A 23709-nucleotide genomic window follows, 5' to 3' on the forward strand; every position below is an offset into this window, starting at 1 on the left:
AATTCTTATTCCGGAAGAAACGAGAATTGGTGGTCCACAATAGGTCGACTGAATGGTCCAGAACCTTCCAGGTGCTAATTTTGGTATCATTATTGTTTCCGATGATAATTAGGAAAACTCTTTATCACGGAACACTTCTGTTGACTGTTACGTTCTGGAATATGGTTAAGATTCAGTTCTTATCGGGTACATTTAGTAGTCTCATGAACACTCTTCTCTCTTTTTCTAAATGTTCCGTTTCTGCCGATCAGAGTTGGTTCAGTTGGTAAGGGTGGACTTGAGGTGTAAACCCACACAAGTTCAATCCCCGCTACCAACAATCTCTCATTTGGTAGGCAATCCAAAAAATGTCCTGCATAATTCCATACCAATGGATTGGACTGGAACACTGGCAAGTTTCGTTAGTCCTGTTGTGTTGAGGTCATAGGTTTGTCCTGACCCTGATATGTAGGAAAGTCTCCCTCTTACATAAACTTTTGTTAACCCAAAAAATAAAAATAAATTCTAGCTCCCCGAACTTGCGGATTAGGTACTGATTTCCCCACCATAGCAAATCTCACATTACTTTACTCAATATTAAGCGATCCAAATTAGAGATTTAATTTACTGAGCCAAGGGACTATGCTTTGAAGTTTGAAGCATGTAAAACAAAACAAGCATTCTTCAGCCATTACAACAGGGATCTCCATTGCATTGCGTGTCCTCTGTTCTTTGGCTGCACCATCTCCGCGCCAGTGTGATGCACATTGGTTCTCGAATTCAACATCAACTCCAGATTCATGCGAGGATATATTTTCATCGTTTTGAGAAATTATGATTTCGAGAGAGATTCTCATTTTTTAAGATATGCATACAAAGAATCATGGTTCATGCTTATAATGCGCCAAGGGACCAATATAGGAATTCTTTGAAAAGATCACTCCTGCGACTTTGTCAATCTATTGTTTCATGCACCCCCATCAAGAACATGTAATTTGGATAATGAAGGTCGGAAACAGAGCTCTTCCAAATTTGCAATACCAAGATTATTCTAATGCTGTGATGTATAGCAAACATATATGGTCTACATTAATTGAATGTCTATAAGCAAAATAACAGAGAAATTTACCACATGGATCAGATCAGAAAAACCAATTATTCAAAAAATTAACACCAACCATGGAATACATCGACACAAACATCACACACAACCAATTACTAATTATCTTATGATGCGAACAGATATAGGCTATCATCTTATGAAGGATAAGCATGAAGCAGGATTCACAACTTCACTATAGAAGTAAGAAACACATCCACATCACAGTCTAAGGACAGATTTAAATAAATGAAAAGTTTCATCAACAACCACATTAAAATTAGAAGGAAACCAAAGTAGAGGAGGGGGAAATTGTTGAGCTTATATTAAGAGAACCAATGTAGCATTTTCTCACAATTAAGAGAGACAAAAGATGCTAAAATACAATAAGCAATCTCCGCAGAACCAGCTATTAGTCTTAGCCGTCACCCTCATGATGTGTCAGTCTCTTAAGAAAAATGCATTTAGAACACGAGCAGGGAAGGTCATGTAGTAGGGAGGATGTGTTTAACTTTGAACATTCCAGTTCCTATCGGCATTGGTATACCCATGATTATGCTTTCACTTACTCCTTCAATTTTGTCCACTGCCCCCTTCACACAAGCATTAAACAGATGATCATCTGTTCGCTCAAATGAAGCACCCATTAAAACACTTTTGTCCATCTTTTGAAGGCCAAATCTCGTCATTCCAAGAACTTGACCCCTAGAAGTCATTGCATCCGCTAAAAGCATCATATGGCGATCATCTATGTTCATTCCATGTTGCTTCATAGTATACTTTATCTCCTCTATGATAGAAATTCTCGCAGCTTCAATCCCAAGTGTCTGCTGCACTTCAATAATGTCATTACTTGTGGTTTTACAACCATCTACTCCTTCGGTGCTCATTACTGCCAGAAGTCCCTTGCCTTCAGCAAACAGCCTGTACTTCTTACCAACAACATCTGCACCTTTAACTTGAACATCTTCTTTATCCTTTTTCACATCACTTTCATCAATGACAACACGCTGAACTGTCGTTATGCCCCTTACTGTAACATTGGGGAGGATACTCTTTAATCTGTAGAGCTCAAAATAAAGTCTGCGTCTATCCTTGTCCGGAGAATACACTTCCAAAGTTTCGTTATCTGGAACTTGAATATTCTCATGCTTCAGTTTGATTCTGGGAACTTTTAAAATTGATTCTTTCACAACATCAACATCTATAGACAACTGTGCATCTCGAATCATGACCATATCAAGCTTGATGACTATGCATGCCTGTCTTGGAGTCATTAGGATCCCTATACTCTTAGCCACCTGCCCTAAATTTGTGCTCCCAATCCGACCTGCCACCATGCGTGCAATCATCGCATTATTATCACACTCAAGTACTGTAGTGATGATGGGTGTCTTGATATTTTTTGCTCCATCTATTATCTCCTTTATCCGAGGGACTCCAAGTGTAACGTTCATGCTTGCAACTCCAGCGAAGTGAAAGGTTTTCAGTGTCATCTGTGTCACAGGCTCGCCAATACTTTGAGCTCCAATTGCTCCAATTGCCGTTCCAGGATCAATTCTTTTTGAATGATAACGAGATATACAAGTATCTAGAAAAACCTCCAGCTGTCTAGAAGTGACACCAGATATATTTTTGACAATCTTCTCCAGAATAGCAGACTTCACCTCCCAACCAGAACTTTGATTCAACAAAAAAGTCTCCTGTGTTTTTCTTTGTGTTTTTCCATATTCATCCAGGAATTTCTCTATAGAACTTTTAAAACACATAGACAAACCATCTTCAGGAATCATATCTTGTTCTGAAAGCCTGCTTCTCACTACTTCAGACACTTGTGCAGGAGACAGGCTGCTATCATTTTCTTCAGCAGGGCATGTGGCCTTGGCTTTCAAAAACATTCGAAATAAGTCTATCGGTGCTCCACTTTTCCCTTCCATCATAGCAGGGTCCATACCGTCATCCCCATAACAGAACTGAACTATACCTCCATTGGCAACCCGAACTGTTTTATCATAGTGGATGGCGAGATCTTCTAAAACCTTTGACAATCTACGTGACATGTACCCAGTTTCAGCAGTTTTCACTGCTGTATCAACAAGTCCCTCTCGCCCTCCCATTGTATGAAAGAAAAACTCTGTAGGTGTCAGGCCACTATAAAAGGAATTAGCTACAAAGCCTTTAGCTGCAGGCATTTTTGCATTCCTAGGGAAGTGTGGAAGGCTTCGATCTATGAAACCATCAGGTGCACGGCGACCACCAACAGATTGCTGACCAACACAGGCAACCATCTGGCTAATATTGATAGCAGATCCCTTGGAGCCACACTGGGACATGATCAAGGGACTGTTTCTCCAATGTAGCTTTTGCATGCACAGCTTTCCAGTTTGATCTCTAATTTTATTTAACACCTCAGAAATCCCAGACTCAAGTGATTCAAGTGATTCCAGCTTTCGTTGATTATACAAGTCTATCTGGCTGTCACATTTGCTATAACCTTCCTTGATGATTTTTTCTTTCTCATCATACAGATTGTCACTTGGTTGTACATCACTAAGCCCAATCGAGAATCCATGATTACCAATCCACCGTGCACTTAATTTAGCTAGGCGATTCATGCAAGAAGCAGCAGCATGAGCTTTATAGTCTCTGAGAAGAACAGAGTAAAGTCCATCCTTATTGCCATTTCCTAGGGTAGCCTTCCCAAGTTGCCCAGATAATAGCTCACTGTTGCGAAAATAGACAAAACCATCGTTTGGGCACATTGCTTCTGTTTCTCTTCCATCCTCAGTCCTGGCGGAGGTGTAAGATTTCTCCCTAACAATAAGATTTAGATAGACTCTCACATTTGAGTTTGGGCGTACTAAAACATTAAATAGCTGCTTACCTGTCCAGAGCTCTACTGGCTTAACTACAGCAGGTGTTGGCAAATCAACAGAAGCCTTGCCATCAACCATATACGAACACAGGAGTGAAAAAGATGCACGGTCATAAAATGTGTCCTTCCTTGTTATAAGGAAAGAAGAAGTTAGAAAATCTTGAGTGGAGGCAACCAAAATCTCTCCATTTTTCGGAGTGCATAGATTATTATGCACCCCCATCAACATAAGCGCCTCAGCACGAGCCTCCTCAGTTTGTGGGACATGAATATTCATTTCATCACCATCAAAATCAGCATTATACGGGTTGCAAACAGATTCATTAAACCTCAATGTCCTCGAATGTGGCATAATCCTTGCCCTATGACACATGACAGACATCCGATGCAAGCTCGGTTGCCTGTTGAAAAGAACAATGTCCCCGTCTTCTAAATGCCGATCAACTATGTCACCACATTTGAGTCCACGAGCACGGCCCTGTCTGTTAACCTTCAAGGTGAACTCAGAGCCGTCATGATTTCTCAACATTTTGGCACCTGGGTACTTATAAGGCCCATTACTAACACACAGCCTCAACTTGTCAATATTATGCTTGGAAACACGTTCTGGATAACTCAAAATTGTAGCCATTTCCATAGGGATTCCAACCTCAGTAATTTTCAGATTAGGGTCCGGTGATATAACACTTCTCCCAGTATATTCAACACGCTTCCCACTCAAAGTACCACGAAACCGCCCCGTCTTCCCTTTGAGGCGCTGCACCAAACCACTCAATGGCTTGGTAGGTTGTTGAGCTCTCAAGCTCGGCGGAAGGTGTACACGAGCGTCACTATTTATATACTGTGCAACCTCAATCTGAAGCTCCTCCCAACAAGACAATGACACAGCAGAGGAACTTCCTGCAGATGATAGCTGCAGTCGAAGTTTCGCATTTGCTTGAATAATCCTCTTCAGCCTCACAGTCACATCATCCTCATTACTCTGTGATCCACCCACAAGAACCGAAGGCCGAATAGCTATCGGCGGCACAAGAATGCAAGTCAACAGGAGATTCTCCGGTCGAGTTTTAAGACACAGAAACCGGCAATCCACATCAAGCATCTTCCTAAACAGAGAATAAACTCTAGCAGGGTCAAGCAAAAAAATTTGTTGCATATTAATGACTCCCTTGTCAAGTATCGCCGACTTATACTCATCTACCACAACACCATTAACAGTTCGTTCCGAATGATCGTGTTGAATTCCCACATCCCCCGGAACCCTTCTCACATTGCCATTTGTATACCCACAATGGGAGCACTCCACGGCTCTATGATTCGTCAAGGGCTTAACACACTCCTTCACTATCGATTTCATGTCCTTCATCGACTCCTTCTTGCTTCTCAGTTTCTCATCCAAAAGAATTCTAGAGCACATTTTACAGATGCACTTCAAAATGTCCACAACCACATTCAAATACCCAACATTGAAAACAGGGAGGGAAAGCATGAAATACCCAAAGTGCCCCGGGCAGTCGGAGAGTTTTGCAGAGCAAGTGGCGCAGTTGCCACTCTGGCGATTCGCAGGGCCCAATCTGGGGTCCAGTAACCCGCCTTGGATGGGTTTTCCGGTGGCGGAATCGTAGTACTTGCCTTCGAAGATTTGGGCCTCCGCCATTTTGGAGATCTCCGACTGGGAAAGAGCATTGAATTCCCATTGGGCTATTCTCCGGTGGTCTTCTTGTTCAATGTAGGGCTGTTTTGTGAAGACCAGTGGGGCCCGTTGGGTATTCATGGAGGTTGTGATCGGCGAGAGTGCCGGCAGACCTGAGCTGGTGTCCGGCGGCGAAGGTCAGGCGGAGCTTGTATGGGCTGTTTGTGGTGGATGTCAATGGTGTCGGAACTCTTCACAGAGGCGGCTATGGTTCCGCCGGTTAGGGTTTTCACGATTGGGACTTTGGCCTGCGGCTGGAATCTGTGAGAACATAAATACTCTTGCGAACTGGAGAGGCAAACACCACGTGGACGACCAAGATTTCACCCATACAAATGGACGGTCAAGAATCCTCTGAAATTGGGATCAAAATTAAATTTTGTGCTGAATGAAGAATCGAACCTACGACCTCCATGATCCAGACGAGGTGTTTTGCCAACTGCGCCGCCATACCAATTGTTCACTGCAAACAATTTTCTTTTATTAATCCGTTGCTTTGAATACTTGCGTGGTTAGCCTTTTTTTTTGGCCTTTTTGGGCAATCGTGGTTGACTTTTTTTTTAGAGCACTTTTTTTTTTTTTTGAGTAAATTTTTTTTTTTTTTTTTTTTTTTTTAGAGCACTATGACTTCACTATTGACACATTTACATACTTGGAATGGAAAATAATCATGAATCGGAGACAGCTGGAATAAGAGAATAAATAAATCAATATTGATACCGAATGAGTTGATTCCTAAACTCATCTCTCCCCTTCGTAATTAAATTCCTAAGTATTCAGGAATATCGGAGGTGAGACCTATACCCATTCCGATTCCTTCATGTGTTATTACTATTTTTATCCGGAATTATTTTGATTTCTTTATGTGCTAGTAAACGTAGGAATAGTTTTACTTTGTAATCATTCTATCTCATTTCAAGTAAGTAAACGTGTCATATATTTCATGATTATCTATACCCCATTCATAGTGTCGATTTTGTTAATGATGATCGGTTGGTTAATATGAGAAATGTTTGTGGTGGGAGACTTGAAGTGTATTTTTAATAATAGTGGTATGCATGAATAAGTTACAAGTCAAAAGGAATACACTTTGGCATTATGATTATAGTATTGAGTTTTCATTATTGCTAATCAGCTAGGGATTTAAAGTGATTTATAGTTGATAGAATTTAAAGGAAAACTTTTACTTGCTTCCTTGTTGTATGTTGTTACATTGTAAACCATACCATGTGGACCACAAAAAGGATGAATCGAAATACAACCGCCTTTAAAAAAAAATATTTACGCCCTTCAAAAAATATGTCAACAACACCATAAAACAAAAGCACAATATAGGAATCAAAATCCAAATTGTGAAATTGTGATAATCGCATGTCATGAAAACCAATGTGCATTGATTTCTATTGCACTAATGTTAGCCCACAATAGACATGCTAATGGTCTTTACAGATGCACTGATTAACAAAACTCTCGTAGAGAAAGTATCATATATACATTTTCTTCATGATACTGTTCCTAAATAAGAAAATTCCTGTCAAAATTTTGGAAAATACTGCTCATCAGATAGTTTCCTGTTTCCTACAGTATCACTAACCACGAAATCCAAATATGCAGCACAATACCACGAAATTCACCAACCATGACTAGATAATTGAAGCAAACCAATGTGCATTGATGTCTATTGCACTAATCTTAGCCTACAATAGACATGCTAATGGTCTTTACAGATGCACTGATTAACAAAACTCTCGTAGAGAAAGTATCATATATACATTTTCTTCATGATACTGTTCCTAAATAAGAAAATTCCTGTCAAAATTTTGGAAAATACTGCTCATCCGATTTTTTTTTTTTTTTAATAGAAGTTGATTGCATTAGATCAACAGCCAAGGGCTAAAGTCTACAAAGTTTACATAAGCCATCCGGCAGGAAAATCCTAACTACCTATCTAAATCAAAGCAAACTCTTAAGAATCACTGGGACGCTCACATTTAAGCGAGCCTATACAAGAATAGAACAGACCCCGCCTCCTACGGAAATGAAATCATTCAACTAGCCCTAGCTTGCCAATCACGCAAATGTGGTACAAACTAAAAACTAGAAACGTCATAGAAGACTCATAGAAGCTTGTCCCTGCTCACATAGGCTCATACCCAACAGAAATAAATTAGTAAATAACTAACTCCTTCCCTTTCGAGTTGGAGCTCATACCATCGGATATCCTCTTCACTTTCTCCTTCTTGGAGGTTTTTTTCTCTTTAGTAGCCTCACCAGGCGCTACACCTTTCTTCTTTTCTCCATATGGCAGTTTGTTCCTGCTACCCATAGGGCGTCCACGCTTCCTCTTTCCACTACCTGAGCCACCTTCCTCCAGCAGAGGAACCAAGCCAAGGCTTTCCGGCTCCAAATTCATATTAGTCTTGCCCACAGCCAAGCTAAGTTTCAGTTTCTTTGGAGATATAGTCTCTCCAGCATCAGAGCGACCTCTACGCTTCCCCGTAAGCCTTTTCTGTGTCATAGCAGTTTCTTGCAACTCTTTAATCACCACTTGACGTCGAGGTCTATTCAAGAAGGAACTCAAAGCTGGCTCCGAAGTTGAACTTGGAATAGGAGTCTTGAAAACTAGAGTTTGACCACGAGTCAAAACCCTAGCTTGCAAACCCGAATTACCTGCAGCAGACGGCCCTGAACTGGAAGCCCCCGTGTGCAGTTGCAAACCGCCAGCCATCACCGGTGTTGCAGTTGCAGTTGCATGGTGTGCCCCCAAAACAGTCCTCTCTGCCCCATCCTCATCTTCCTCCAAAGCCGGCCCCGAACAAGGGAGGCCGACATGAGTCACCAAACCACAGGTAGAGCAGCGACCAAACAACTTGTCATATTTAAACTTACACAAGAACTCGACCTCGTCCTCCACCCAGTACCACCGTTTGAAAGGCAACGGCTTGTTCAGCGGGATCTCTACCCGGATGCGAAGTTTTCCGGCTTTCTTTGCAATCTTGTCGATATCCTGAAAGTCCCCTAGGGTGTAACCAATCATAGTCATTACCCTTTCTGATCTGAAAGCAGGAGGAATACCTTGGAGAGTTATCCAATATGAAGCCAAGGTCAGAGGGACCTGTTCCACCGGTGTAACTCCATCATAGCAAGCCAGCGCCACCGGAGCATGGTTGTATCCCCATGGAGCGCCCTTCCAAATACAAACCCGATCTGAAGGATCCGACAGCGTGAACAACACCCTCTGTCCTTCTGCCTCCTCCACCTGAAGAGATCCATTCGTCCGCCATGCATTGCGGAACATCCCTAGAAAGGACCGGATCTTAAAATCTCGAGCAGTGAGTAGCTTCCCCACCATAAACACCTCAGATTGCCGTAGACCTTGGCCTTGTGTAGGCCAGAGATCCACCTGTTTCTTACCCTCAGCAATAGCAAGCGAGGATGCGAGCCTAGCAGCCATGGCATCAACGGAACTCATGGTTGCGTTGAAAAGAGAAAGCAAAGAAACCCTAACCCTAACCCTAGCAGAGAAAGAGAGACTGCTCTACTTGGAACTTTTTCTTTTTTTTTTGGCAAAAGTATAATACTACTCATCAGATAGTTTCCTGTTTCCTACAGTATCACTTTTTTTTTTTTGGAAATAATCCTAAAGTATCACATAGTCACAACAAGAAAAATGTTTACAAGGAATTTATTAGCGCTTGGTTAAGTATAAGAAAAAATTGTGAAATTGTGATAATCGCATGTCATGAAAGAATTTGTGTACTTTAAAAAGTTTAAAAGACAATGCCTTCAATATCTAACACCATTACTTTCAAGTTTCAATTTTGGAAATATGTAATATTTTTCCCAGCTTGGCTTCTTACATTGTATGCTTTGGATGATTTCATGCTACAACACTAACAAAATGACCCTGCCACATATGAATTTTTTTAAGAACAATTATTGTGACTTTTTCACATAAGGATGACTCCTTGAGAAAAGAAGAAGCACTCTTATCATTTGATTTTTGTTATAAAAGGATTAGTCTCATTACTAAATATGTTGTGTTTGAGATATTAGAGAAAACTAATAATTTGTACTTTCATATGTAGGATTCATATAGCTTCAAACAAGCTTCCTCTCCAAGTCCAAGCATTTAACATGAATGCTATGATAATGGAATTCCATAATACACAATGAAACCTCTATGCCTTATCATTATTTATTACCAATCAATCATCGACCAGTTTTGAATTTATATTCTTATATCTTGAAGTCAATGAAAAATTTCAACTATATGTGAAAAGACAATCCAAACTGTTTTGATAAGCATGTTCATGCTTCGAGCCTTATTTTTTAAAAGAATAGATATTTTCATTACTTATCTAGCCAAAAGGCACATACATCAATTGTTGTCTTATACCAAAATCATAGTTGGCACAAGCTGCTAAACAAATTGACAGGTAACCCTCTTTGCAAACTAGAGATACTAAAAACAAAGCCGATAAAGACCAGAGTCCATTTGAAAGGAAAAACTAGATAACAAAAAAAAAACTTTCTTTGCCCTTAAAATTAGGGCTAACCTAACCCAAAAAGATCAAGCCCTGACCCAAGGAAAAGGCCCATAAATTAGGTCCAACCATCATCAAACCAAGATCCAGGAGCAATCTGGCCACCCCTACTACCGCCAACAACAACAGATCCTACCGCCCGCTCCGCCTTCAACTACCTCTCAAGCACAGTCGTCCTCCCCGACCCAATGCAACCAAAGCAAACCAGACCACGTCCAGAGAGACCAGTCTCAGCCACTCCTCAAAATAACATCAAATTACCCCGCCTAAGAAATAATTATATAGAGTTAAGGAGCACCGCCTAGATGCCAATCCAGCGACATCTCAAGGACACACCGCCGGACAAACTGGGAAGCTCTGAAGGTAAGCGCGTGCGACGCGTAGGAAGGCTAGGGTTCTGCACGTAGGAATCATGCTTCGAACCTAATAATTAAAAACTTCGACAATTATGAAAATTAAACTTCCGACTGGTCGTCTCATGATCATGATAGTCAGTGCTAAACCAAACCATTCCAATTTGAACTTAGGCCCGGCAAATAGGTACCACAGCCAGGCTCAGCTCGATCTGACCAGCGCCCTTAGTTGTTCAACAAAATAGCAGATTCAATACATGCTACTGAACCTAGTCATACTCAAGACTCGATAAAGTCCACCCATCAACATTTAGTTGACTCATGACTAATGAAAATGTGCTATCATGTAGAACAACGTCTAGCCCAGAATTTGCCAGAACTATTCGACTCCGGCCAAGGGCTATCATAACCTTTTTCATGGACGATGAGAAAGACGCCGGGAGACTCAAGGTAAAAAAGAAACTAGGAGCACAGTTTCAAATGTTGCAGCAATGCCAGTAAACTAAACAATGAAGTCAATGCACTACTACAATCAACTCATCAATACACAACAATAAAGGCTAACCAATTCAATATGCAACACCAGCGGATGAGGGGCATCTTCTGCTGTGACTAGCATATTAAGTCTAGTACATTTACTGCAACCTTGTGAAACCTATACAGTCCCTGTACCTACATTGCTCCAAGAACATAAAATGCAGCAGGCCTAAAACAACAACCATGAACACTACCATGGTACCACCGCAGCTAGAACAAACAATGCACTTTAAACCTAGTATCTAGCAACTGTCATCCAAAAAAACATGCAAGATCTCCATTTTTCAAGACATACCAGCGTCTCTTTTCAAAAAAAATTAAAACAAACAGTCCACATTCAGATTACTATAAAAGAAGGTGAGAAATTACTATCATCAAGAATCTCCAATGGAACTGATAGAAGTTCAAGTAAAATGAGTCAGGGGCCAAGTCATTACCCTTGGCTTAGACAAGGAAGAAAATGAAGAGCATTAACAATTTTTGTGATCAAGCAGAACAATGTAATGTTAGGCCACAAACAGAGATGCTAAAACAATCACAGATGTACCGATGGGCAAAATTTTAGACTTCTCCTCAATCAGAAACTTGGCTTATCTGATAAGTATAAAGCGTGCATAGTTCACCAAAGTAAAACCACATCCACAATCCATCAAGAAGAAAACAAATTTAGATAACTAAAGGAACATTATTTATTATATAGATAGGAGTCTTGACATTGCAATTAAAAAGGAGAACAGAACACAAACTTAACAGAACATCATCAAATTGGCAAACTTTGCCAATCGACCTGAAAACTTAACAAGGAAAAACATAGCAAATCAGCAAATCACCGGAGACGGGACCGAGTAGGCTTCTAGAAATCACCACCACGGAGACGGAGGACCAAGTGGAGGGTGGACTCCTTCTGGATATTATAATCAGCCAGGGTACGACCATCCTCGAGCTGCTTGCCGGCAAAGATCAGCCTCTGCTGGTCCGGTGGGATCCCTTCCTTGTCCTGGATCTTGGCTTTGACATTATCAATGGTATCGGAGCTCTCCACCTCCAGAGTAATTGTCTTGCCAGTCAGAGTCTTCACGAAAATCTGCATACCACCGCGAAGCCTGAGGACAAGATGAAGAGTGGACTCCTTCTGGATATTGTAATCCGCCAGGGTCCTGCCATCCTCCAACTGCTTTCCAGCAAAGATCAACCTCTGCTGATCCGGGGGAATCCCCTCCTTATCCTGAATCTTGGCCTTGACGTTGTCGATCGTGTCGGAGCTCTCCACCTCCAGGGTGATGGTCTTCCCCGTCAAAGTCTTGACGAAGATCTGCATGCCACCCCTCAACCGGAGCACCAAGTGCAGAGTCGACTCCTTCTGGATGTTGTAATCGGCCAGGGTCCTGCCGTCCTCCAATTGTTTTCCGGCGAAGATCAACCTCTGCTGGTCCGGGGGAATTCCCTCCTTGTCCTGGATCTTAGCCTTGACGTTGTCGATGGTGTCGGAGCTCTCAACCTCGAGAGTGATGGTCTTGCCGGTAAGGGTTTTGACGAAGATCTGCATACCACCCCTGAGACGGAGCACCAGATGGAGAGTCGATTCCTTCTGGATGTTGTAATCGGCTAGAGTCCTGCCGTCTTCGAGTTGCTTTCCGGCGAAGATCAGCCTCTGCTGGTCCGGGGGGATCCCTTCCTTGTCCTGGATCTTGGCCTTGACGTTATCGATGGTGTCGGAGCTCTCGACCTCGAGAGTGATCGTCTTCCCGGTGAGGGTTTTGACGAAGATCTGCATGCCTCCCCTGAGACGGAGCACCAGGTGGAGGGTGGACTCCTTCTGGATGTTGTAGTCGGCGAGGGTGCGGCCGTCCTCGAGCTGCTTTCCGGCGAAGATGAGCCTTTGCTGGTCCGGAGGGATGCCCTCCTTGTCCTGGATCTTGGCCTTGACGTTGTCGATGGTGTCGGAGCTCTCGACCTCGAGGGTGATGGTCTTGCCGGTGAGGGTTTTCACGAAGATCTGCATGATTGGGGATTGGGATTGGATCGAGTAAAGAGAGGGATTTGAAATCTGGGGATTTAGAGAGAAGCGTTTGAGAAGTTGTGAGGATGGAGGAAGGGAAGAGGTGGGTTATATAGGGAGATAGCCGACTCGAGTCTCGAGATGCTTTACGTTTCCGACAAGGACGACGAATTAGTGGTCAAGAAGAGTCCGTGAAATGAACGGTCCGGAAGGTTCCGGGTGCTGAGCGCCAACCACTACTGACCTAATTTAATTTGGATTTCTCTTTCCGGAGATAATTAGGTTGCCTTAGCCGGGTCGGTTTTGTATGTAGATTTTTTCTCTTGGGGTGTTCTAATCGGATTAGGTTTCATTAACCAAGTAGGTTTTCTAGTTGGACTTTTTAATGTTTTGTTCCATCCAAAGTGGATGGGGTAGCATTTGTGCGACCAAAAACATCTACTAAAACCAAGGTGCTCGGTCCAATTGAGATTGTGAGCGGTTCGGAGGTAATACAAAACCGTTCAAGCCTAAATAAATATTTAGTACTTAAACTTGTCCTGTTTTTTATCGAGCATGTTTGACTTGATTTGTTTGATGAGCTCGTTATGGGGTATGTTTATCACCAACTCATATCTAAATTTCAGACAACAAATTTTACGTACGGTAGCAGTGTCACATATTCAGTATAATTGTTTAATTAAAATTCAGAAATTGAGGAAGATATATTCAATTCAGATTTTTAAAGATTTTGTTTGAGTTTTTATAATTCATGGATTTACTTAATCCACAGATTGTTTAAATTATATATGGACTCTGATTTATTCTAATGGATTGATTTATGAGTCTTTGTTTAGATTTTACAAGTCCTTATAATGTTTTTGGTAGGTTAATTTTTTTCTTCTTCTTAAAAAGCAATGGATGTATGGATCCAACTATAATGCTATATTTATTTTTTTTGAATCAAACCCAAAAAGCCAAAACAGGTGTTAATTGCATTCATCACATGCCAGAATGGATCCAACTATAATGCGATATATATATATATATATATATATATATATATAATATCAAACCCAAAAGGCCAAAACGGGTGTCAATTGCATTCATCACATGCCAGAATGGTCATTACATACCATTTTGCTGCCTTCAACTAGACAGATCAAGGTGTGGTAGTATCCACGGTGGTATATAGAAATATGTCCACTCATTATACATCAAATTCGTAGAGACTAGCGTAAATTCTCCTTTAGTACTACTCCAGAGGCACTAGAGACACATAAAGTGCATAGATCCCTAAAAACTTAGGAAATTATTGAAAGTAAGTTCAACTAACATAGGATCCCTAAAACAAAGAGAATATTTATGAGCCTAGGGCAAAAACCCTACCATCCCAAAAATTCAAGCCCAAAAGCAGCCCAACCCAGCCATGCTTCACTCTCTGTGCAGATCTGGTAATAGCACCGCTATCAGCCACCATCACCGCCATTAGAACAAGGACTCCACCTTGACGCCGCCAATGAGCAGACGTCGTTGCACCATCACCCCTCCTTGTAAACAGCCCCGCCCACGCGCGCCTGACAATGAACCAAAAACTAGTGCTCCCATCCATCACAGCTTCAAAGCAATGAAAACAGCCAAGCCGGATCCACGTGCAGCCTTTGAGCAGAGTCGACCCAAGGGCCCAGCCATAGAACTCAATACCCATCCGGTAACACCGTCATGATAGTAGCGCCACCAAGGTCAACCCTGCTGCTTGTCGGAGTGCCACCAGACGAGTGGTGATTTTTTCATGCCGCCTCAGCCTTAGTTGAGAGAGAGAGAGAGAGAGAGAGAGAATAGACCCCACAACACACCTAATGTTAACTATAATGCTATATCAGTAACAAAAAAGTGTATGTATGTATGTATGTATCTATATATTTATAAATGGAAATCTACCATTCTTTATGTTGTATATAATGATATATGAATAATAAGATAAAACTAATCAACCAAAATGGTACACAAAAAATAAAGTAGTAAACTAATGACATAATTTATTACATATCTAATTTACAAAATAAATATGTATGTCTGTAACGACCTATTCTGGCTTTAGATAAATATATGTATATATATCGGCACCCGGCTTCGGATTTGATTCAAAAAAAAAAAGAAATATGTGTGTATGTATCATCTTAACAATACCATTGAGAGTGAGCTTAATTAATTAGAAGGATTAAGGCATATGCATCCAGAGCTATAGTGATAAAAATAAAAAATTTGTTAGATGAGAGTAGAGGTAGAGGCAGAGGAGGATAGTGAGAAGATAGGAGGACTAAGACAGAATGGATGAGTGTCACCTATTGAGAGCTGCTTCTTTTTTTTTCTTTTTTCTTTTTTGTGGTGAAGAGTTTCTTCATTTTTTGAGTGAGAAAGAATCCATCAAAATCTCTTGGGAAGTGGTTGGATTGTTTTTGAGTTTTGATATGTATAAAAAGTACTATAAAATCCTCCAAAATCCAACATTTAATGAAATCCTTAAAAATCCGTATACTTTTGAATATTTGAAGATTTGAATGGATAATTTTAAATCTTAGTTGAATACATCAAGATTTTAAAGGATTGTTTAAAATCTCAATTGAATACTCATAGACTTTCAAAATACAAAAAAATCTTGTAGACTTTCTAAGTGAAACTTGTAAAAGTAAAATGGAATTGGAATTGGTGTACTCATTTAATTTCATAGTCCCTTTATATAGGGAGAGAAGTAATGGAAATATCAATTACAATGATGACATTAAATGATGATTGATCCGTAATTGTGCTGATTGATGGTAATCGCTGATTCCTTAATTCCTTCTCCATCAGTCGCTTTGACGAAGACACATAATATGTTTTTCCTTTAACACTCCCCCTTGTGCCAAGTCAAAGACGAAATGGTGCATGAGTTGTTACCTCACTAAAAACCTTGCCAAGTAACAATAAAAACCCTGTGGGACAAAAAAAATACATCTTGGTCGAAGGAAAAGAGCACAACACACCTTTTACATTTGACTATAACATGTGTGTGTTAGACTCCTCCTGACGTCTACATCTCCCCCTGATACTTACATTAATCAGGTGAGCTTGGAAAGTTTTCGCATTCCTATGCTTTTCACATGTTTCTCAAATATGGCCTTAGGCAATGATTTGGTGAACAAATCTGCCACATTCTCCTCAGACCTTACTTGATTCACTTGAATCTTGAGGAGGGCCTGTTGTTGCTAATTATAGAAAAACTTTGGCGATATGTGTTTTGTATTATCACCTTTGATATATCCTAGCTTCATCTGTTTGATGCAAGCTACATTATCTTTATAAATGCAAGTAGGCTCTTCAGTGGTAGAACTCAAACCACTAATCCCTCGAATATGAGTAATGATAGCTCTTAACCATATACACTCACAAACCGTCTCATTTAGAGCAATGATCTCTGAGTGGTTCGAGGAGGTAGCCATAAGGGTTTGCTTTGTTGATCTCCAAAATATCGTCGTGTTCCCAATGGTAAATACATAACCAGTTTGGAAACGACCTTTATGTTAGGGCTGGGACTTTGGACCAGAAAAACCGAGGAACTGGTAAATACATAACCAGTTTGGCTGGTTCGGGTCGATTTTCTAACATAATTTAGTTGTTTTGTTGCGGTTCGGTTCCGTAGAGTAGCATCCGGTTCGATTCTGATTCCTATTGTTAATTTCCATTTTTACCCGAACCGAGGTGGTTATATTACATTATTGTATAATTTTGGTTTGTTTGGTGTCAGCAAGTGGGCTCTCTTTTTGATTCTCTGCCGCGCATGCCTCCTTCTTCTTTGATTAAAGTATCAAACTCATCCTCCTTTCAAAAAAATATATATTAAACTCATCCTCTCTCTCTCTATCTCTCTCTGTGACTCCCATTTGTACCCACCCACCTACCTCCCTTTCTCTTTCTCTATTCTCTTTTTCTTTTTAATCATACTCCCCCATCTCTTCCCTCTTAGCCGCAACCATTCTTCTTCTTCTCTCCTCCTCCTTCTTCACTTCTTCTTCGCTGCAACCATTCTTCTTCTCCTCCTCTTCCTCCTCTTTCTTCACTTCTTCTTCGTAGCAATTATTCCAGTCTTATAGAGGTTGTATTGATCTTCTCTTCTGGTATATTTTATCAATTTGAACTTATCTTCTCTTCTGGTATCAAGATTTCTCCAGATATATTGCATGAATTTGTGTTCTAGGCATGTGTTTTAAAGCCAAAATATCATATTCCTCCATTGAACGACTACGATCAATGAAATATAACTCGATTTTCACATAGATTTAGATTGAGATTCAAGCATAAATGGAACCGAAGAATCCCGAAACCGAACCGATTGTTGTCGATTCGGGTTTTGCTCGGTTTCAGAGATTAGAAATCATCAAACTGACCCAAATTTTGTCCTGTCGGTTTGGTCTCGATTCTTGCTTTTTTTCCTGCAAACCCGAACCGTCTCAGCCCTACTTTATGTGGGTCAGAGAGGTACCTAGCATCAGCAAAACCAACCAAGTCAATGGTTCCTTTAGGGATTGCAGTGGTGCTTTCGTCATCAATGTTTCCTTCAGGGATTGCAGTTCCATCTGCGGTCCCTCTTGTCTCTCTGTAGGAAAAGAACAGTTCCAAGTCAATGGTTCCTTTTAGGTATCGAAAAATGTTATTGATATCATTCCAATGACGCTGTGTTGGCGCTGAGCTAAATCTAGCTAACAAGTTCACTGAGAATGCAATGTCTGGTCGAGTACATTGGGCTAAATACAATAATGCGCGTATTGCACTTAGATAGGGAATTTCAGCTCCCAACACCTCTTTGTCATCTTCCTTTGGACGAAATGGATCTTTCCTTGCATCCAAACTTCGACCGATCATGGGAGTGGTAGCAGGATGCGCTTTGTCCATGTTAAATCGCCTAAGCATCTTTTGGACACGCAGACTGGTCGATTAGTATTCCACAAATTCTGTGTTCTAGCTCAAGGCTTAGATAGAATCGAGTTGTCCCAAGATCCTTCATCTCAAATTCGGATTTCATGTAGCTCGCAGTTTCTCTTATTTCATCAAGAGTACCTATTATGTTCATATCATCGACATATACTGCTAATTGCAAATCCGGAACTTGTTTTCTTTATGAATATGCAGGGGCACAATTCATCGCGCTTATATCCCTTCCCAATCAAGTAGTCACTTAGACGGATATACCACATCCGCCCGAATTGACCACATTCGCCCGAATTGTTTCAATCCGTAAAGTGAGCATTTCAACGTAATTGCAAACGCACTCTGTGGTTTAGAGTCACTTGACTTGGTTAATGTAAGGTCATCAGGCACTTTCATATATATCTCTGAATCTAGATTCCCATAGAGATATGCAGTAACCACATACATGAACTGCATTTCCAGTCATTCGGAAACTACTAAGCTAACTAAGTAGTGGAACGTTATAACTTCCATTATATGAGAGTATGTCTCCTCATAGTCAATTCCAAGGCGTTGTGAGAAACCTTGCGCCACAAGGCAAGCCTTGTACCTCAGGACTTCATTCTTCTCATTACGCTTTCTGACAAAGAACCATTTATGTCCTACAGGCTTTACACTTGGTGGGGTTAGTACTCCTGGACCAAATACCTGTCTCTTTGTCAGATAATCTAGTTCTACCTGGATTGCTTCTTTCCAATTAGGTCAATCTTCTCTTTGTCTGCAACAGAGCATGGTTCAATATCATCGTGCTCTATGATTTCTTGAGCAACAGTGTATGCAAATACATCATCAATGTGTATGGAAGATCTTTCTATCAACTCATACACACTCTCATAATCTATTGAAATTTCTTTGTTCTCTTGAATCATTTCAAACATTGGAGCGTCCTCCAGTATTGATTCATGGACATAACTACAATCAGAGACAATCTCATGAGAGAGATTCTCTACATTGATGATTAATGGATCGGTTTGTGTCTTACTCACCCTCTTCTTCCTTGGGTGAGTGTCAATCGAACCAAGTGGCCTCCACCTCTTCCTTTGGGGAGCCACGGCCTCAACCATACCTCCATTAAGTGTGGTTGTAGTGCCTCTATCTGCGGCACCATGCCACTTGTTGGAGACTTCTAACCTTGCAGGCACATTTGCTGCTGGTATATGTGATCTCGTCACTTTTGCGACATTAGTAAACGCATCAGGCATCGAATCTGCTACGTTCTGAAGATCGATTATTCTTTTCACTTCACTTTCACATTGTGAAGTGCGAGGATCAAAATGAGACAGACTGGGGACAAACCACTACAATTCCTGTCGTTCCCCTTGGAAAATCCTTTTTCCTATCTCCCCCTAACGACGGGAAGACTGTCTCATCAAAGTGACAATCCGCAAATCTAGCAATAAAGAGATCGCCTATCAAGGGTTCCAAATAGAGGATAATTGTTGGGGATTCGTATTCAACATAAATACTTAATCGTCTCTGAGGACCGATTTTAGGTGAGCTGTGGGGGCGCAATAGGTACCTATACTACGCAACCAAATATGAGTAAGTGTGAAACGTCAGGCTCATATCCAGTTACCAACTGGTACGCAGAAAATGGTTGGCTAGGAGTGGGTCTGAAACGAATAAGTAAAGTTGCGTGCAATATTGCATAACCCCAGGCAGATAGAGGCAAGTTGGCGCGCATAACCAATGCCCTAGCCACCATCTATAGCCTTTTGATGGTGGCTTCTGCGAGACCATTTTGTGTATGCACATGGGGTACATAATGCTCTACATCGATCCCAATAGACATGCAATTAGGGCTGGGCGCGGTCCGGTCCGGTCCGGATTTTAGGGGAACCCGAGACAGAACCCGAGTAATCCGTCTCGGTTCGGTTCACAATTTTTTCCACTGCAAAACCGACTACAACCCGATCCGTCAACATCGGTCCGGGTTTTCGGGCTATCGGTTCTAGAACCGATGAACTGAGATTTCCAGATTTCTAGAAATCCAGCTTTCCCAGTTTATACTAGCTTTCCTGTTTTCTGTTTTCATATGAAAATGCAACACAATGATCATACAGCATAAATCATAACTCATAGAATGAATAGAATGACCACATTACAATTAATCAACTATCAAGCATTACTCACAGTTTGGCAAATTAACTCACAAATGGTTTGGCAAATTACTCACAGATTGAACTTAAAAAAAATAGAACAAAATCAACAAAGTGTCCAAGTGAAGAGCAAATGAGCAATTTATGATGAATAGGAGGAATTGAGAAGCAATTAAACAAAGCAATCAACAATGAATATGAACATTGCAGCAGCAGCTTCATTGCAGCAGCAGCAGCATCTCATTCACTCTTACATTGCTGATCATTCCAAGCTTCCAACAGCCTGCAAAAATAGCGTTGACGGACCTGAAGCCATGCTTTGTAACTAAGAACTCGAGAGAGTGAGTCCGAGACTGGGAAAGGAAATTGGGAAGAAACTGAGTCCGAGACTGAGATCGAGTCGAATGACTGGTTGAGGGAAGAAATTGGGACAGAGGCTTGAGCCTTGAATGCTTGATTGACCCGATTCAGTGATTCACTGATCGACTGATTGAGGAAGAAATTGGGGAAAAAATTTGGGGGCTAGGGTTCGTGTTAGACTGAAATAGGCGAAATGCAAAAATGAACTGAAGGCTGTGGTCGACTGGTCGTGTACTCGGGTTTGACTCGAGAGTTTAAAAGCCAATGAAAGACTGACACGTAGACATGGTGCAGGTATCGGGCCGGTTCGGGTTACCCGAACTTAGAGATATTGGAAACCGAGATCGGCCCGTGGCCAAGGTTCTCGGTTCGGTTTCAGCCCGGACCGTCAAAAGCAGCAGAAAAGCCCGACCCGAATGGTCTGGTTCTCAGGTTTCCGGATCGGTCCCTCGGGTTTTCGGCTTCAAACGCCCAGCCCTACATGCAATAATCATCAAATGATTTTGATGTAAACTCTCCAGTGTTATCAAGCCTTATAGGTTTGATAGGGTGATCAGGGTGGTGAGCCCTTAAACATATAATCTGTGCTAGGAGTTTTGCAAATGCAGCATTTCTTGTGCACAATAAAGCGACATGTGACCAGCGTGTCGAAGCATCCACCAGAACCATAAAGTACTTGAATGTTCTGCATTCTGGATGGATAGGTCCACATATATCTCCTTGTATCCTTTGTAAGAATGAAATGTTTTGTTTTGTATTTTTAGCATAGGAAGGTCTCGATCCTGTTTTTGCTAAAGTGCAAGCTTTACAAATCGAATGATGTGCTTTTGAAATAGTCAATTAGGCATAATGGGAGGGAGGTAGTGCTTTTGGTACTTCAGAAGGCAATGGCTGTATTTGAGTAATACTAGGACCGACACCTTGCAGTGTGGCGGATTTTTGTCCCATTTTATTTTTCACTAGAAAGAAAGGATGTCTGTGTGAGTTCTTTTAAATACGGATCATCATGTCACGACCGGGGTGCCTTAAGCGGTCATGCCAAAGCCTGTATGAGTCAGTGTCCTACATTTCATTGTTGGTGAGAGCATAGGATTCAATGATCCGAATCGTAGTGAGGTACAGTTTACTAGATTGACTCATAAGTTTCTCTAAAATGTGTTTCCTTCCACATTCATTAGAGTTAATATCAAGGTATTCAGTTCCATTCTCACAGTGTATTTCTATTGGATAACCGTTGGCACAAATATCTTTGAAACTTAACAAGGTTCGATTAGCTCTTGGTGTATATAGAGCTTTTGTGACTTGAAATATTGTGCCATTAGGTAGCAAAAATTTGGCAGTTCCTCGCCCTTTTATTACTTGTGATGATCCAATCATCGTAGTCACTCACAGAGGAATTATAGGCTATTAATTCAATGAATAATTGCCTATTCCTTAATATTGTGTGGGTAGTCCCATTATCAACTAAGCACTCAAGTTCTCCTCGATTCATTCCTACAAATAAATGGGAGGTATTTAGAAAATATAACTCATATTTTTTAGAGTATTTCTATTTACAAAGAATGGTATTCTTTTCATTCTAATAATTTTTTGTTTTTCCAGATCTATTGCTTTACATCTTTATAGTGCTATTTCGAACCATGCATGTAGTAAATAAAATAGAATAAATTCAATTCTTCAGAATAAAATCTGAAATTTATTAGTAAGCCAACGATAATCCAATCAAGGTCTTGTTCATAAATCTAATTTATCAACTCTTTCGTGTTTGACAGAAGGATTCTTAATTAGGTGCCCTAGCACCTTGTTTCCATGATTACTAGGGCTAGCACCACCATCTCTGCGTCATACATTGGGAGGGCCTCCACGGCCCATACCACGACCCCACGTCCCTTGCCATGTGGTGCATTGTTGCCACGTGGGTAGGGGTCAGCACGTCCAACTCCCTTTACTTTGGGGTTCTTTCCATCTTTCATTTTTCCATAATTAGGCTCGGGAATTTTCTTTGTCCCTGTGGGCCTGGTATTATTGTTCAAGGGAACCTCATTATGCCTCTCAGCCACTTGCAGTAGGTTGATCAGTTTATTGAATGTTGTGATTCTTTTGTTGTCATATTCCAGCCTATATTGGTTCGCTAGTATAAGTGCTGAAGTAGGAAAAATAGAAAGAGTCTTCTGGATCATATCATCTTCTGTGAGTTCCTTTCCACAGAAATTGAGAGGTGCTTTTAGGCACAACACGTCCTTGTTGAAGTCATCGACCTTTTTTGTAATCAAGCAAGCGGATTTCATTCCACTGAATGGTAAGTTCTGGGAGCAAGGTGTCATGAATGTTTCCAAAAAAAAATGTCTCTTAAGGGTATCCCACAGTTCTTTGGGTGTCTTCAATTAAAGGTATTCCCAGCATAGGCCATCAATATGTCGCCTCAGAAACATTAAGGCATTTGCTTTCACCTTGTCAGACCATTTATCGTCTTTGGGATCAGTGGGAGTTTTAATGGTGGCAATGTAGTCTGTTGCCACAAAGGCAGTTTCTACATCGGAAACCCAACGGTGGTACTCAAGTCTTTTTGAGTCCAGAATGTCAAATTCAGGTCCAGTTGGATCAGCCATCTACATAAACAAGAGGGAAGATATAAATTACGCAGTCATAAAGACATCCACGTAAATTATTTTCCAAAAAATATGAATTAGATTTCAAGACCAAGATTCGTAATGGTCACATTTTTTTATGCTTGTGAAAATGGTTTATCACGGTAAGTGTGTATGTATAATGCACACGAATTTTCATTATCATGGCAAAACGGAATTTATATGTATAGCATTCTAAAAATAACTATAGCACATGTAATAATAAATAAAACATAGCATATAAAAATAAAGTATATGGCATACTCAAAATTCACAAATATACACCAAAATATATGTTACACATAATAATAGTAATAATATATCATGCGTAAAATAAAATATAAACAATAGCATAATATAAATGCATGCTTAAGAATAATTATATAAGCGTAAATAAAATTCTCAAAACATGCCCACAATTGCATAAATAATATACAACAAAATATATATGACATGTTCAAAATAAAGTATAAACCATAGCATAATTAAAACATGCTTAAACATAATTATGTAAAACATAAATAACAAGACATGCTTAAAAGGATCAAAATTATC

The 23709-nt window shown here is 40.7% G+C and overlaps 2 protein-coding genes across 2 annotated transcripts; both read right to left on the reverse strand.

The window, feature by feature from the left end:
* Nucleotides 1-1012: 1012 nt before the first annotated feature.
* Nucleotides 1013-6088, reverse strand: LOC112195331 (DNA-directed RNA polymerase III subunit 1). The gene has a single exon (XM_024335747.2). The coding sequence runs from the start codon at nt 5725-5727 to the stop codon at nt 1564-1566; it is 4164 nt and encodes a 1387-aa protein (XP_024191515.1). The 5' UTR covers nt 5728-6088; the 3' UTR covers nt 1013-1563.
* Nucleotides 6089-11754: 5666 nt separating this feature from the next.
* LOC112195332 (polyubiquitin 4) lies at nt 11755-13172 on the reverse strand. Its single transcript, XM_024335748.2, has one exon. It carries the CDS (start codon nt 13083-13085, stop codon nt 11937-11939), a length of 1149 nt encoding a protein of 382 aa, XP_024191516.1. The 5' UTR covers nt 13086-13172; the 3' UTR covers nt 11755-11936.
* Between the last annotated feature and the right edge of the window lie 10537 nt (nt 13173-23709).

Source organism: Rosa chinensis, chromosome 3, assembly GCF_002994745.2.
Source record: "Rosa chinensis cultivar Old Blush chromosome 3, RchiOBHm-V2, whole genome shotgun sequence".
NCBI classification, from domain to species: domain Eukaryota; kingdom Viridiplantae; phylum Streptophyta; class Magnoliopsida; order Rosales; family Rosaceae; genus Rosa; species Rosa chinensis.

Bases quoted from the DNA above. Each gene is read 5' to 3' on its own strand.
- LOC112195331 (XM_024335747.2), bottom strand. From the start codon at position 5,727: ATGAATACCCAACGGGCCCCACTGGTCTTCACAAAACAGCCCTACATT.
- LOC112195332 (XM_024335748.2), bottom strand. From the start codon at position 13,085: ATGCAGATCTTCGTGAAAACCCTCACCGGCAAGACCATCACCCTCGAG.